Below are 15,021 nucleotides of genomic sequence, written 5' to 3'. Positions count from 1 at the left end.
CCTAATGGAGTTCATATTGTAAGAACTCTTATCTTAAGGTCTTTCAATGATTAGGCCCATTCTAGAAAACCAAATTGCTCTTTAAAAATCTCTTCCTCTCCCTTCCTTCTTTCTCTCTCCACACCTTCCGTATGACATATTTGTGATAATTATATATAAAAAATATATAAAGCTAGTTGTGGGAGTGTTGAATGGAGTCACAGTTACAAATAGGGACTTTGGAGATCAATACACCAGGCTTTGTGATTCTGTTCTAACACTTAGTGGTGAGCTTCAGTTTCTAATCTATAAAATGGGAGTGATGATAGGACTTACCTCAAAGGCTCTTCTGAAGATCAGATGAGATAACACATTAAAGCCCCTGCATTGGAGAGTAAATATTTTCTAAAAGCTCATTATTATACTTATTTCATGGTTGGAAGAGAAGCCTTTACTTTGGTCAACTGAATGCTTGGAGAAAGACCAGAATTCATTTAAGGTTGTGCTGAGTCCTCAGCAGAAATCAAATGAAAGACAGACAGATATTTCATATCATTGTATGAGTTTCAAAATAAGACATTTACTCTAAATTCACATCCTAATTACAGTCTTATTGGGTAAAAAGCACAGTAGAAAACACTAACAAATGACACATCAGTAATTGGTATGTTGACGACAGAACCTCACACAAAGTGCTTCATTTTATGGCCGGAATTCTGTTTGCTTGAAACACATACACTTTCAAGGTAGGGTGAGAACACAGCAAACTATTAGGACAAGCTTTAGAACTTGGTGCAGACTTGTTTTCTCTTTATTATACGTTATTAAATTTGGTGTAATTTGTGCATTTGAACAGGGCATTTCAGCCTCTACTTTTGTCTAAAGAAAAAAGCCTTTCTCCCCTAATTTGGAAAGTTCAGGTTCGTATTTGACACACTTAAGAATCCCTTTGCAGTCTGGGGTGCCAGATAACTGGTGAACCGAATCCCCTGACATTGTCTCCCAGGGTCCCTGGGATCAGGGCCATCAGTGGCAAGTGTGGACCAAGTACTGCTGGAGAAGAAGAGGGCTCCCAGGTGCTGCCTGCCCCCCGGTACAGAATGGGGTAGGAAGTCCTATCCAATTAAACCACAGGCAAAGAGATCCAACTCATCTCCAGATGTTTGCTTTAACTGGCCCGTCATTGTTGCCAGTTTGCTACTACTGAGGATGATCTGATACCTCTCTGCCCCTTTTTTTCCTGGAGACTTTGGTGTCAAGCCGGCACAGACCCAGAGTACCACTGACAACTCTAATTTGTTTCAACGCTTCTCGGAGCTTTTTCATCAGCAGCGTCTTGGGCTCAGATTTTGTTCCTCAGAGCCTGGAACTCCTGTTTTATTAGCCTGACATTTTGTTCTGACCTCTGTTGACAGCTTCTGGCCTCTGGCGTGCACTCTGTTTAGTCACTCCTTTTATTTATAACTTATGCTCTTTTGCTCGGCTCAAACTCATTGATTTGTGATCTGGTCACACTTGCGTTGCTCTATCTAATGTAAAATCTTATCTGATTCTCCAGCGCCTCTTTTTGTCCATGGCATTTATTTAGCTTCTTGCATTTTCATTTGGCTCTCACTCCTGTCCTGATTACAGATTTTAAATGTCTGCATTATACCAGCGAGGAAGAGCAGCTCCAGTTCAGAGAGACCACAACCACTGAGAACTATGCCTTATGAGTGTAGAGCACTTTATAGTATTACAGAGCATCTGCATACACACAATATCTTATGTGACCCTCACAACAATCCAGTGAGGTAGGCATTACGATGCCCATTTCACTGGGGAATGAATGGAAGTGGGGAGACACATATAGGGACACTACTGAGAATTCTACTAGAATCTTAATGTTGTGAATCCTGGGACTATGTGTTAAACCTTGAAGGAAAGGAGAGTTGAGAAAATTCAATCTGTTGATTAATAGAGAGACATTCAAAACTAACATGGAATCCCACATTTTTCCTTTTTTTAGTTTGCCTTTTCTTACATTTTCTCCTTTCTCACTGTCAGCCTTTTCTTTACCTACACAGAATATCTCCAGTTCTACTGAAATATTTCTTTTTCTCCAGGATCTATACTGGATATTTAAAGCATAAAGTACAATGAGTTGTGTTTTTAAAAAATTTTTTTTTACAGTTTTTATTCAATAACATAACTAGCACACTTAGGAACTTTGTTTTTTACATGTGCTTTTATGCAGCAGGCTGGTGAAAAGAGCTTTTTAGACTAAAACAATTTCAGCATTTTTTTTTCAGCATTTTTTTTTTTTATGATCAAAATATTCTTGCTTGAAACAGCTAGGTATTTTAAGGAAACAAGTTTTGTTTTTTGGTTCAAAAATGTTGAATGGACTGCCCCAGCTCCACTTGACCTCACTATAAAACTTGAAAAAAAATATGCCATAAATTGGAGAATAAGAAGACATGAATGTAAACTAAGCAAATCAAAGTCAATTTACCTTTTTTAAAATTCTAAGGAATTTAAAAATCTTGACCTACTCTGAACACCTATGGAGCCCTGTTCCTTCCCCCCATATACCTCTGCTCTATTATATAACTGCCTGTTTCCATGTCTATGTCTTTCTGGGACAATTAGTTCAGGAAGTCCAGGGACAATAGCTATCTTATTAGCTGTTAAGTCCAGCTCCAGGAGGTACACAATAAACATATGCTGAATGAACAAACTGATTCATTTATGGCATCCCTATCTCTGGTTGAGACTGGTATTTTTGAGGGTAAAGAATGCACATATAATCGGTATCCATGAGATTTCTCCTGGAACCCGATGGGTTCAGGAGACACTAGATGAGTGGGTGGCAGAGGGCTCCTGGCCTGGCACTGAGGAAGGTAGGAACAGCCCGCCAGTCAGTACATGGGAGGCGTCCCAGCTCAGGACGGTGGTGATGGTGGGGTGCTGGAGTGGGGAGAGGTATGAGCAGGGGAGCAGAGACCCAAACAGTACCAAGGATCAGGAGAGGAAGGCATGCGGAAGCCGGGCACCACTCGGGAACCAAGGTTGTTTGGAGGAGCCACAAAGGGATCTTGGAATCAGTTGTGCTGTGACTTGTCCAGAGGTGAAGGTCCTTTTAGTGAGATGGTAGCACAGGGTGTCCCGCCCAACCCACCTGATCTTCAAAGGGGCCTGCCCTAATACGATCAGGGAGTTATGCTGGTCCTGACACATATATAAAAGAGGAAATAAGAATGAAATTAGAACATTCTCTAACACCATACACAAAAATAAACTCAAAATGGATTAAAGACCTAAATGTAAGACTAGATACTATAAAACTCTTAGAGGAAATCAGAGGGAGAACACTCTCTGACATAAATCACAGCAAGATGTGATAGATCTTTTCTGATCTATCTCCTAGAGTAATGAAAATAAAAACAAAAATAAACAAATGGGACCTAATTAAACTTAAAATCTTTTGCACAGCAAAGGCACCCATAAACAAAATGAAAAGAAAACCCACAGAATGGGAGAAAATATTTGCAAATGAAGTGACCGACAAGGGATTAATCTCCAAAATATACAAACAGCTCATGCAGCTCAATATCAAAAAAACAAACAACCCAATCAAAAAATGGGTGGAAGATCTAAATAAACATTTCTCCAGAGGACATACAGATGGCCAAGAGGCACATGAAAAGATGCTCAACATTGCTAATTATTAGAGAAATGCAAATCAAAACTATAATGAGGTATCACCTCACACCAGTCAGAATGGCCATCATTAAAAAATCTACAAACAATAAATGCTGTAGAGGGTGTGGAGAAGAGGGAACCCTCCTACACTGTTGGTAGGAATGTAAATTTGTACAGCCACTATGGAGAACAGTATGGAGGTTCCTTTAAAAACTAAAAATAGAGCTACCATATGATCCAGCAATCCCACTCCTGGGCATATATCCAGAGAAAACCATAATTCGAAAAGATACATGTACCCCGATGTTCATTGCAGCACTATTTACAATAGCCAGGACATAGAAGCAACCTAAATGTCCATCGACAGAGGAATGGATAAAGAAGATGTGGTATATATATACAATAAAATATTAGTCAGCCATAAAAAAGAATGAAATAATGCCATTTGCAGTGACATGGATTGACCTAGAGATTGTCATACTGGGTGAAGTAAGTCAGACAGAGAAAGACAAAGATCATATAAGTGATATCGCTTATATGTGGAATCTTAAAAAATGGTACAAATGAACCTATTTACAAAACAGAAATAGAGTCACAGATGTAGAAAACAAAGTTGTGGTTACCAAGGGGGAAGGGGGGTATAAATTTCAAGATTGGGATTGACATATACACACTACTATATATAAAATAGATAACTAATAATAACTTACTGTATAGCACAGGGAACCCTACTCAGTACTCTGTAATGACCTATATGGGAATAGAATCTAAAAAAGAGTGGCTATATGTATATGTATAACTAGTTCACTTTGCTATACAGCAGAAACCAGTACAATGCTGTAAATCAACTATACTCTAATAAAAATTAATTTAAAAAAGCTGAACCAAAAAAAAAAAAAGAGGAAATCAATGATTATTTTTGTTACATTTAAACCATGCTTGAAAAATATTTTTTAAAAGTACAGCAAAATAATTCAATATAAATTTTCATATACCAGAATTAATTGAATATGTGGGGAATCAGGCACTTTCACAGGGAACAAATTGGTACAACCTTTTGGGAGCCATTTGCAAGAATACATCAAATTGTAAAATGCACGTCACCTTTGAACTATTGATTCTACTGCTAGCAAATTCTCTATTAAAAAATATTCCCACAAGATCATGTAAAAGAGTGCTGAATGTAGGATTGTTTCTTAAAGCCAAGCTAAAGCAAAGAAAAATCATCAAGTGTTCATGACTAGGGAACTGAATGATACATTATTCTAATTATGGTAGCGCTATATAATGGAATAGTGTATAGCCACTGAGAGAAAAGAGCCACATATACTGCCATAGCAGATGATTGGCATATTAACTTAAATAAGGAGAAAACAGAACACACTGTATAGATGTTTCTGTATTTGATTCTTTCTGTCTTTTTAAAACATTATGGAGTTATATACTCTCCATGAGGGGCTGGGTACATGGAGAGGAATCTGGAGGCTATGTACACACACACACATTTATACACAGAAATCTCTCTTAATACTTCCTCAAAGAAAGCAAGCACGTAAACTTCAAAACAGCCATGAAAATATCTGTAACTGAAAACATATCTGAACGTATCTGAAAAAAAAAAAATTCAAAGCATTTGATAACCTCAGGTAACAAAAGACAGTGTAGGTGTTAGATTAACAGGCTACAAAATAAAGATGTCCCTTATTTGCCAAGCTTAACCAGCGTCAAGGTTAAGAAGCTCAGAGAAAGTCTCAGGAAAAGGAGAAAAGGAGATAAAGAAGAACCAAAGATAAAGATAAAGGTAGAGATAAAGATAGAAATAAACATGCAGATAGGGAAGAGTTACACAGGAGCTCAGTGAAAATAAATGGAGTGACAAGGAGAAAGGAGAAGAAATGGAATAAAAAGTAAAACAGCAGATCAAAGTGATCACATCAAAGAATAAATGGACACAAAGGAGAATTTTTCCTATTGTTTCTATTATCTTAATATAATAATAACAACAATAATAATCATTGACTAACACTAAAGCACTTTGAGGAGACACACAATACTCAGTGTTGTTCAATTTAGGGGCAAACACACTTCAACAATGCAACAATTATGAAAACAACTGTAGAAAGCATCATGTGGTTACACCATTACTTAAATGGCTGGCATTCACAATGGTGACCCTAAGTTGCCTAAATGTGGCATCAACACAGTATATGAGGTAAAAATAATTATTTTTACTAAGACAGAGAAACTGGTACTGCATTTTTTAAACAATAATTATAACTGAAAACTGCTAGATTTTGGGATCCATTAAAGGATTTGTGAAAATCTGTCTAAAACAGACCCCTGGTGGGTAAAGATTATGATAGCTGTGTGTGTATCACTTATTCTCTCTCTCTCTCTCTCTCTCTCTCACACACACACACACACACACACACACACATTACATGCAGCTCCAACTGGGAACACAGAGGAGGAACCCTTGGTTTCTGAGAAATCAAGTGTGGATTCCTCATTCCCTTTCAAACTCCTTTCATTATATCTGGTAGATTTGGCCTAGACACACAACCATTGACTTATGGCACTGTGATTACTGAAGATATCTCATCTAATATTTAGTTTTCAAGATCCAATTTACAGATTCTCTACATTGGAACATGCGGTCAGCGTTCCATCCACAGAGATCCCTGCTGTGAAATCTATTCTGTTGCAGTTTTGAAGGTCTGGGATATCGAATACCACTTTTCAAGTTTTTATCAAAACAAAACAAAACACACAAAAATACCCCAGCTGTCAGAGAATTAGTCTGTTCTTAGATTGTTCAAATTCTTATATGTAACATTTCAGTTATTTCAGTTAGTAGGTAGGGAGGCTGTATTGTTTCTATTCATAAGCTTGATTTTCTTTCAGCAGATTGAAATTGGCTTGAAAATAAAACAATTTTCTATGTGAAATTTTTAGAAAATTACACTCATCACAAAAACTAAATACAAATGGGTAATGAGATTTAGAGTAGTATAATTTAATCTATTTGTTTTACACCAGTTAGCACAGTTTATTTGTAGAAAACTGTGGCTGACTTCCAGACAATCCCCATGGATCAACACTGAAGTTCTCAACCTTTGCCTCAAGCCCAGACCACCACTATCACAAGCTTGCTTATTACAAAGGCACACACAAAAAAACCAAGAAACCATAAACTTACTTAGCATGCTTCCACTCCCTTTTTCCCCCTTCTGGCCTTTTTGTCCAGAATTTCCTTTAAAAAAATAAAAATAAATAAAAGGAAAAAAATTTTTTTTAATTTAGGCAATTCACAGTGCTTGAAATGGAGACAGAGCAACACAAGGTCATCTAGAATAACGATGTATATAACAACCTACAGATTTTCAGACATAATAATGTTGTTGATGATGATGATGATGATAATAATAATAGCTATCATTTTAGAAACCCTCTTATGAACTTAGCATTTTATGGGTAGGTCCTTTACATACATTATCTCAGATTACTTACCAGGACATTAAATGTTCCATTTTCCTAAAGTAGGCAAAACTGAGGTGTAAGCAGTTTGTTTGGGATTATTCATGCTCCTTTTTCTCCTCCTTCTTGTATCTTCCTCCCTCTCCCAGAAAGCCTGCTACCCTCCATCTCATACCAAATCTTGTTTTTCCGTTCCCATTACAATTTGTCTGTCTTGTTTTCTATTTCTTTTGTGTGAAGCCTAGCAAAGATGGAGCTGTGAATGAATTTCTGGGAGTGGTGAGATCCCAATTACCTCAGTCTTGTGGGAAGCTGGGAAGGTGTGAGGGGTGTCTAAACCTCTAGATAGTTACTTTTGGCTTCGAGAAAGCTCATTCACATACTTCAGAGGTGTGCTACAGACCCTGTGCTAATAAGGGTCAGGACCTTACATGGAAACATTGTTAAGACCCTGCTCTTTGCTAATGGGTTTCTATTTCACCTAAGGTTCCTAAAGCTATATCCAGAGGTTAAGCCCTTAGTACCAACAAGAGAATTCAACGATGACAATTGCATCTCACTAGAGGGGTGCTGTTCTCACATATCGATTCTTCTTCCAAGAGTCGTCAGATACGTCTTGTAAGTAATCACCTTCCTGGCATAAATGCAGGACTGACCATAGAGCCATCTATCTCTAAGTCAAAATCTTCATTAATGTTCTTGATTTCCTCCAACAAAATCAAGGACTGTTCTCTTTTCATCCAAAAGCTCAAAGGGCATAGTTCAAAGATCATGAGCTTTGGAATAATAACAATTTTAAATTCTCTTGTGTTGAATTATTTTGCTCTGCCACTTATTAGGTATGTGGCTCAGAACAAGTCTTTAAACCTTTCTGAGCTGAAGTTTATTCTTCGTTCAAATGAAAAAATAGTACCTTCCATTGCAAACTTGCCTTGGAAATTAGCAACAATGTTTATAAAGGGCCTTGCTCTTAAGAGATGCATGTAAGAGATGGTAGCTCTTATTTGTTTTACAACATCACTTAGCTAGAACTGTCTCCGTGATTTTATTTTCAGTGAATGAGAGGATTTTTTCATTTCATTTTACATTTTTATGGCACAATTATTTTACATTTTATTTTGCAGTTTTAATCATTATTTTGTTGTTTCTTTTGGTCTGTTTCTCTAGCTTACTTTGCCTCATCCATGCTTTGTTTTCGAACACTTGTCCTTATTCACCTCTTAGAGAAGATTTTTTTGATCCCCAATTTACCAGATTAAAAAAAATACAAAGTAAGGTGTGATGAGTAACATGAAAATTGAGATTTAGCACTTAATAATTGAAGTTATTTCCAATTAAAATTTTATTTTGAAATGCCAACCATTCCTTATCACAGTATAATAGTCTCTAATTGCTTTGCATATATGATTACACTGTACATCATTAAATTCATTTTTTAATTGTGATTCAGTTGTTTCAGGTAATATTAAATTGACAAGAATCATTAATTTAGCACAAAGTACCTAAAACCTTTTCTATTTTTTTTTTTTTGATGGTAGGCTTTTATGAGATATAATACCAAAGTTTTAGTTTTCCGCAAGAGGAAAAATCTAAGATATTAAACAAAAATTGGGGGAGGGGGGGGTTAAAATGGTGTAACTGATGGGTTCTAATTCTTTTCAGAGAAGATAATATAATAAACAAGCTTAATTTTATCATTTTAGCGTTATTTTCAGAATTAGGAAATAATTGTAAAATTACTCTGGGAAGTCTTTTCATGTTGTAGTTTGTCTTGGGTATTTTATTTTTTAAATAAATTTATTTATTTATTTTTTGGCTGAGTTGGGTCTCTGTTGCTGCGCACGGGCTTTCTCTAGTTGCAGCGAGCGGGGGCTACTCTTCATTGTGGTGCGCGGGCTTCTCATTGAGGTGGCTTCTCTTGTTGCGGTGCACGGGCTCTAGGCGTGCGGGCTTCAGTAGTTGTGGCACATGGGCTCGGTAGTTGTGGCTCTCAGGCTCTAGAGCACAGGCTCAGTAGTTGTGTTGCACGGGCTTAGTTGCTCCGCAGCATGTGGGATCTTCCCGGACCAGGGCTCGAACCCGTGTCCCCTGCATTGGCAGGCGGATTCTTAACCACCGCGCCACCTGGGAAGTCCCTGTCTTAGGTATTTTAACGATAGAACTGTTCAAGCCAGAGATCTGAACAAATAACCCACTTTTCTTCTTATAAATAAAAAACAAATGTTTTATGTCATTTTAGCATGATTCAGAAATTTCCTCACAGACGACACTTGGAAATCTTTTCTCACACTTGAACACATTAAAAACATCCTTTCTAGAGAACAGGGATTCCTCCCTCCTTTATAATGACACCTTAGGCTAAAAACGAGCCCAAGGGCTTTGTCAAAACCTGGAGTTAACCACCTCCTGTCAGATATGTCACTCTTCTGTCAAAAATAAAGAACTAATATTTCTGAAAGCCACTGAAAAGTAAGAAGTAGATGGCATGTAATATACCGCCACTCTAACTTTAAATATCAATATAAGAGGAGGTATTTTCAATAGCGTCATTGTGACTTCAAGCATTTTCAGAGCCCCTGCCATGAGCTAGGCACTGGGTTCCTCATTTTCACACACAGGCACACTTAGCCCAGCCCAACTCTTTTCAGCTACGTTAATTCAGATGTGACATCTTCCCTCCTCTGCCTAATGCTTCTTCCTATTTCCTGAATTCTTCACCTTCAACCTTCTTCTTAACCTTCCACAATCTTTTTAACCCTTCTTTCCTCTGTATCTTCAACAACTTCTCTATTTTACCTTGCTGTCAGTATTTAAATAGTATTCAAATTCACTTTCAAAGAAAAAACAAAATCAAATGAAAATACCGATCTCTTCCTCCCCCTCTGCAGAGCCAGACTGCTCTACCCCGCTGTCTACCAGCCTCATCACCAGGCACCCCTGGGCATTCCCCAATCTGGCTTCCACCCCACTCCACCCGGCCCCACCAAAACTGCTCTCAATAAAGGCAGCATCCTCACAGCAACAAATGGAAAGAGCTTTCTGTAGACTGCATCATACTTGACCAACTTTTGAAACTCCTTTGGGTTTTTTTCACCCCACCTTCTCTGGGTTTTCTTCCTCACTCTGGCTGCTTTGCTTTTTCTGCTCAGTCTGTACTTCTGGAACCACTCAAGGCTTTATCCTAGGCCCCTTCTCTTCTCACTGTTGCCCACCCGTAAAATATTACTAAAATCAGTGATTATTAAAATTCATTGACTTCAATGAACATTTATACGAGCATAGTTACAACTTTGTCTTTCTACCTCTGGCTTCCCCTCTGAGTTCCAAACCCATATATTCGACTATAAATATCTCCATGAATGGCACAGAGTGTTCAATAGCTGTTTGTCAAATAAATAAAGGAATTCGTTGTGGTCTATAATTTTAGACATTCCTAAGAAAGACCATAACTCACCCTTAGAATCAGACTTTGAATGGACTCCAAGAGTCTAGCTGGAGAGAAGCACATTATTTACATTGCTGGAAAACCTAGTTCATTTAATGAGGTTCTATTCAGAGTACTCTAGGGGTTTTGAAGATGTGTAAGGTTACACTTCAATTAAATCCTCCGAACTCTCTGCAGTAAATCTGTCGGATGGTAAATGCTCTATAGATCTGCCATGGATCAAGAAGAAAGTCTTCCCTTTCTCTTCTTATATTTGTTCACTTTATCAGTTAAGGACTGTGTCTTATTTACTTCTCATTTCCCTGCACCAAGCATTGTCCCTTGTATATATATATTGAGTACTTAATACATGTGGAAGGAAGAGGGCAGGGTGGGGAAGAAAAGGAGAGCAGGAGAGAAAATAGAAAATAAATAGGGCTGCTCTTTCCTAATCTTTTTGCTTTGAAATCACTTTGCTTTGATATCACTCAGATAGTCCAGGCTGTGTCATTAATTAGAAAATGACAATTAGTAGATTTTATTCCTAATTTTATTACCCTCTTTGGACTCTTGTAGAGGAAGAATGCATTCACTGTCTTAACTTGCAGTATAACTAAACTAGTACCAGGCCCTGCTGCTCATATTTCTACCAAATTTGAGTCTTTTAATAAGGAAGTAATATCCTGAGAATATCTTTTGTCAAGGGATTTATTACCTCTACCCCTGCTTTCATTTTTACAGTCTTTCTCCAGTTTTCTTCACCTGAAGATGCGGTTCTCAAAGTGTGGTCCCTGATCAGCATCATCACTGCCACCTGGAAACTTGTGAGGAGTAAACATTCTCGAGGGAGCCCAACCCCTAACTTATAGTATCAGAAAGTCCTTGAGCGTGGAGCCCGGTAAGCTGTTTTAACAGGCCCTACAGGTGATTCTAATGTCTGCTAAAGTTTGAGAACCACAGATGTAAAGAAATTCTGTGCATCTTTAGGCCAGCTCTAACATGACTTTCTTTGTAACATCTTGTCTTGCTGTACAGAGTTAATCACTCTACTTTCTACTTTCACAGCTTCCAGCTTCCATTACTTTTGTCCCACTTTACAAATGTTTTATTACTTACCACTTGGTAATACAGCTAATTGGTTCTGCATTTTTCTGTCCCCTGCTCTCTTCTAAAATTTCGGTGTACAGTTCACAATTCAAGCTTAGGCTAGCGGCATAAGGAGTAGAAATAATATCATCATGTATGTAAACTGTAAAGGGCCCGCACATGGTGATTATTAAGTACTAATATACAGTAGCAGGCAGGTTATCTTGCAAAGGATAGGATTGCAGGTCTGCCTGTATTTTGCTAACTGTAACTTAACAGGGTTTGGCGGTTTTGGTTAAAGGGGTGTTAATACTTTGCTTGTTTGTTTTTCTCTGCCAGTCTTTCCATTCTCTTTATTCTAAGATAGATACCATTCTTCATGGTGATTTATAGTGGTGTGGAGTTGATAGAGCCTCTGTTGTGTTTTTATATTGAACTATTTTCCTTCTGGACATAGAAACTTTCCTCAGGTGGGCAGAAATCAGTTTCAAAATGCTTCAGATCACAAAATAAACTGCATGTGAGTGCTGCTATTCATACTATGATGACCATTGTTTTTGATATCTAAGGAGTTGAAAGGAATATCTATGATCTGGTGTTTATTTTACATATTCTGTGAAGAAAATATGCATTATCATAATACCTGGCCTCCCGGTCTTCCCCACCGATCCTGGGAATCCTCGACTTCCAGGAAAACCAATGGATCCCCGATCACCTTTAAGACCTGGAGGACCTACACGGTAAATGAAGAAAAAAAACCCCCAAAAACAGTGGTAATAATTCATTTTGCATAAAGATTTGAGAGAATAACGAAACAATCTAATTTCACTAATGGGTATGAAAGAGGTGAATCTCCAAATGGAGGAATAATGTCTTTCCTAAAATTTCACGTGTAAAAATGGATAGATAACAGTAACAGTAAGTAGAAACATTAGTGCATTTAGTACACTGTAGATATTCAATATGTAACATATTGTCACTACAAATAAAAACACACAAGGAAAAAATAATCTTAGAGTTTTAACTGGAAGGCTTATATAGTCTAATCAGGAATCTTCAAATGGCAGAATTTTGCTATAGCTGAAATGATAACTTTGAAATGTAAGCTAAAAATTGGATTTTTAAGATCTGTTCCAGAAAAATCACAAGTCAAGCAATGAGAAGTATCAAAGAATATTTATTAAAAAAATACTGAGGTCCTAGTGCAGGAATATATTACTCTATCTCTCATGCTCTTGTTTTTACATACTCCATTGTAATCCCAAACAATAATGTAGCCATATGTGTGTGTGTGTGTCCCAGGCACAGGGAAAGTATTCAGTAAACATTTTTTAAAGTAAAAGGTCAGGTAATTCTCCTTGGCATGCTTCCAAGGAAATGGCATGCTGAAATGAATTTCTATTATATTATTTTGAGATAAAGCACAGTTTAACATAATATCCACCCCAGTACATAAGTAACAATTGTAATATATTTAATGTACTGATTATTTAATACTACTAAGCACTTATATCTTCTCAGATTTTCATATCATGGTTTCGAGTCAAGCTGAGTTTAGTGGGCTCAATTGCATGTATAGGTATTTTTTGTTTGTTTGTTTGTTTTTGTTTTGTTTTGTTTTTTTGGTACAGGGTTTCTTTTGTCTTTTCTTTAAACACTCCCATTGTAATATTTATTTATTTATTTGTTTGGCTGCACCAGGTCTTAGTTGCGGCACGTGGGATCTTTTAGTTGTGGCATGTGGGATCTTTAGTTGAGGCATGTGAACTCTTAGTTGCAGCATGTGGGATCTAGTTCCGTGACCAGGGATCAAACCTGGGCCCTCTGCATTGGGAGCACGGAGTCTTAGCCACTGGACCACCAGGGAAGTCCCTATAGGTGGGATTTTAGTAAACCTGATTAAATCAGGAAGTAGAATTATCAAGACAGTCCATCATATACTTTTAACTTCCTGATTCCCTACCAAACATGGGGCAAATAGGCAATCTTGCAAAGAACAAAACAGAATGCAGCAATTAGGTAGGAGAGATGCCTAGTAACTTGAATATTTTTGCTGCCGTGCACCAAATAAAATGGCAACCTAATAATCTAAAAGAGTCAATTTATCACTCCAACAATGAAATCTACCTCTCTTTTTTGAGGGGCCAGATAATGCCTATTTGTGTATATGAGCAATACCAACAGCAGCAGACTAAACCTTCACTTGAAGAATCAAAGCAGCTTTGCAACGGTATCTGTCTATGGTAGTAACAAAAGCTGAAACTTTTAAATCCCTCTTTCTATTTGATTCCAAAACAGCTACAAAAGATGTTCCCAAGATGAAGCTTTGGAAGGCAAGTTGTAGCCCAGACTGAACGTTTATGGTTGAGTTATAAAGCTTTGACAATTGCAATTTGTAATGGAGGAGCTGACAGACCTTTGACAATAGCCGCTCTGGCAGATAATATAACACTGGTTACTTCCCCTGCTTATGACATTAATGCACCATTGCTAAGATCTGCTGGGTGCTAGTCAAGTAGAAAGACTTTTCTGAATAAAGAATCTTACCTGGTATTACTTTCAAAGGCAAACCAACAATTTATATATATATATATATATATATATATATATATATATATATATATATAAAGAATTTTAAAAGCTTTTTTTTTAAGGTAAACTTTATATATTGGCTTTTTAAGCACTATGATGTAAAGGGCAGGCATGTGTCAAATTCATGCTTTTCATTTTTAAAAATTGTTTTTCTGATGTAACCTGGGCTGGTTGATACATTGATCAGAAAGAAGAACAGTTTATATAATCAAAAGACAGAAAAATACGATCAAGTCCCTGGTATTTAGACATTGTTTTGGCAGCACAAACTATTCTAGTTACCATTAGACTGAGCAGTATACTCCCCACCTTCAAAAAGCATGCAGGTATTTGATTTCTAGCCATGAATAACATCATGATCATGTTACTGTTATTATCTTTATTTTTTTGAGAGCAAAGAAAGTTCATGCTCTTTCTCTTTTTCTGTCTTCTATTATTGTCTTTCAAAATATTGCTTTCAAGATTACAGAAGAAAATAATTTGAAACAATTTTGCTCTAAGTAAGATACAGAGTGGCTGACAGCAAAGGGAAAAGTCATCTGTATTCTAGTCAGTATTTACATTGAGATTGCATAGGTTTAAGCAGATAAATTCCAGTTAAGGACTATATAAGGAGTATAATCCAATTTGCCTTTGATTTACATTAGTTGGTTTTTTTTTTTTTTTGTATCTTAAAAACCAGGTAACCTCCAAATATATTCAATGTGAAGATGGTTTTCATATTTTCCTTCGCATGTGACCTAAAACTAGGTCGGCCAAATACTGTTTGCAGTCAGTGA

General features: G+C 37.1%; 1 protein-coding gene across 4 annotated transcripts in view; it reads right to left on the bottom strand.

Annotated features, from left to right (window-relative positions):
• The window catches only part of MSR1 (macrophage scavenger receptor 1), a 161,116-nt gene that overhangs the window by 17,903 nt on the left and 128,192 nt on the right, over positions 1-15,021 (bottom strand). For 3 of the 4 annotated variants that reach the window (XM_061177282.1, XM_061177284.1, XM_061177283.1), the window contains exons 7-8: positions 12,294-12,383; positions 6,863-6,916 (exon numbers count right to left, since the gene is read on the bottom strand). In XM_061177282.1, the coding sequence (XP_061033265.1) occupies positions 6,863-6,916; positions 12,294-12,383 (144 nt within the window). Of the gene's footprint in view, positions 1-2,292; positions 3,190-6,862; positions 6,917-12,293; positions 12,384-15,021 lie in introns of those variants that run through there. The other variant, XM_061177285.1, reaches the window with a different exon arrangement.

This window comes from Eubalaena glacialis, chromosome 20, assembly GCF_028564815.1.
Source record: "Eubalaena glacialis isolate mEubGla1 chromosome 20, mEubGla1.1.hap2.+ XY, whole genome shotgun sequence".
Lineage (NCBI taxonomy): Eukaryota > Metazoa > Chordata > Mammalia > Artiodactyla > Balaenidae > Eubalaena > Eubalaena glacialis.
The sequence above is the reverse complement of the archived record's forward strand: the minus strand, read 5'-3'. Positions and strand labels throughout refer to the sequence as shown.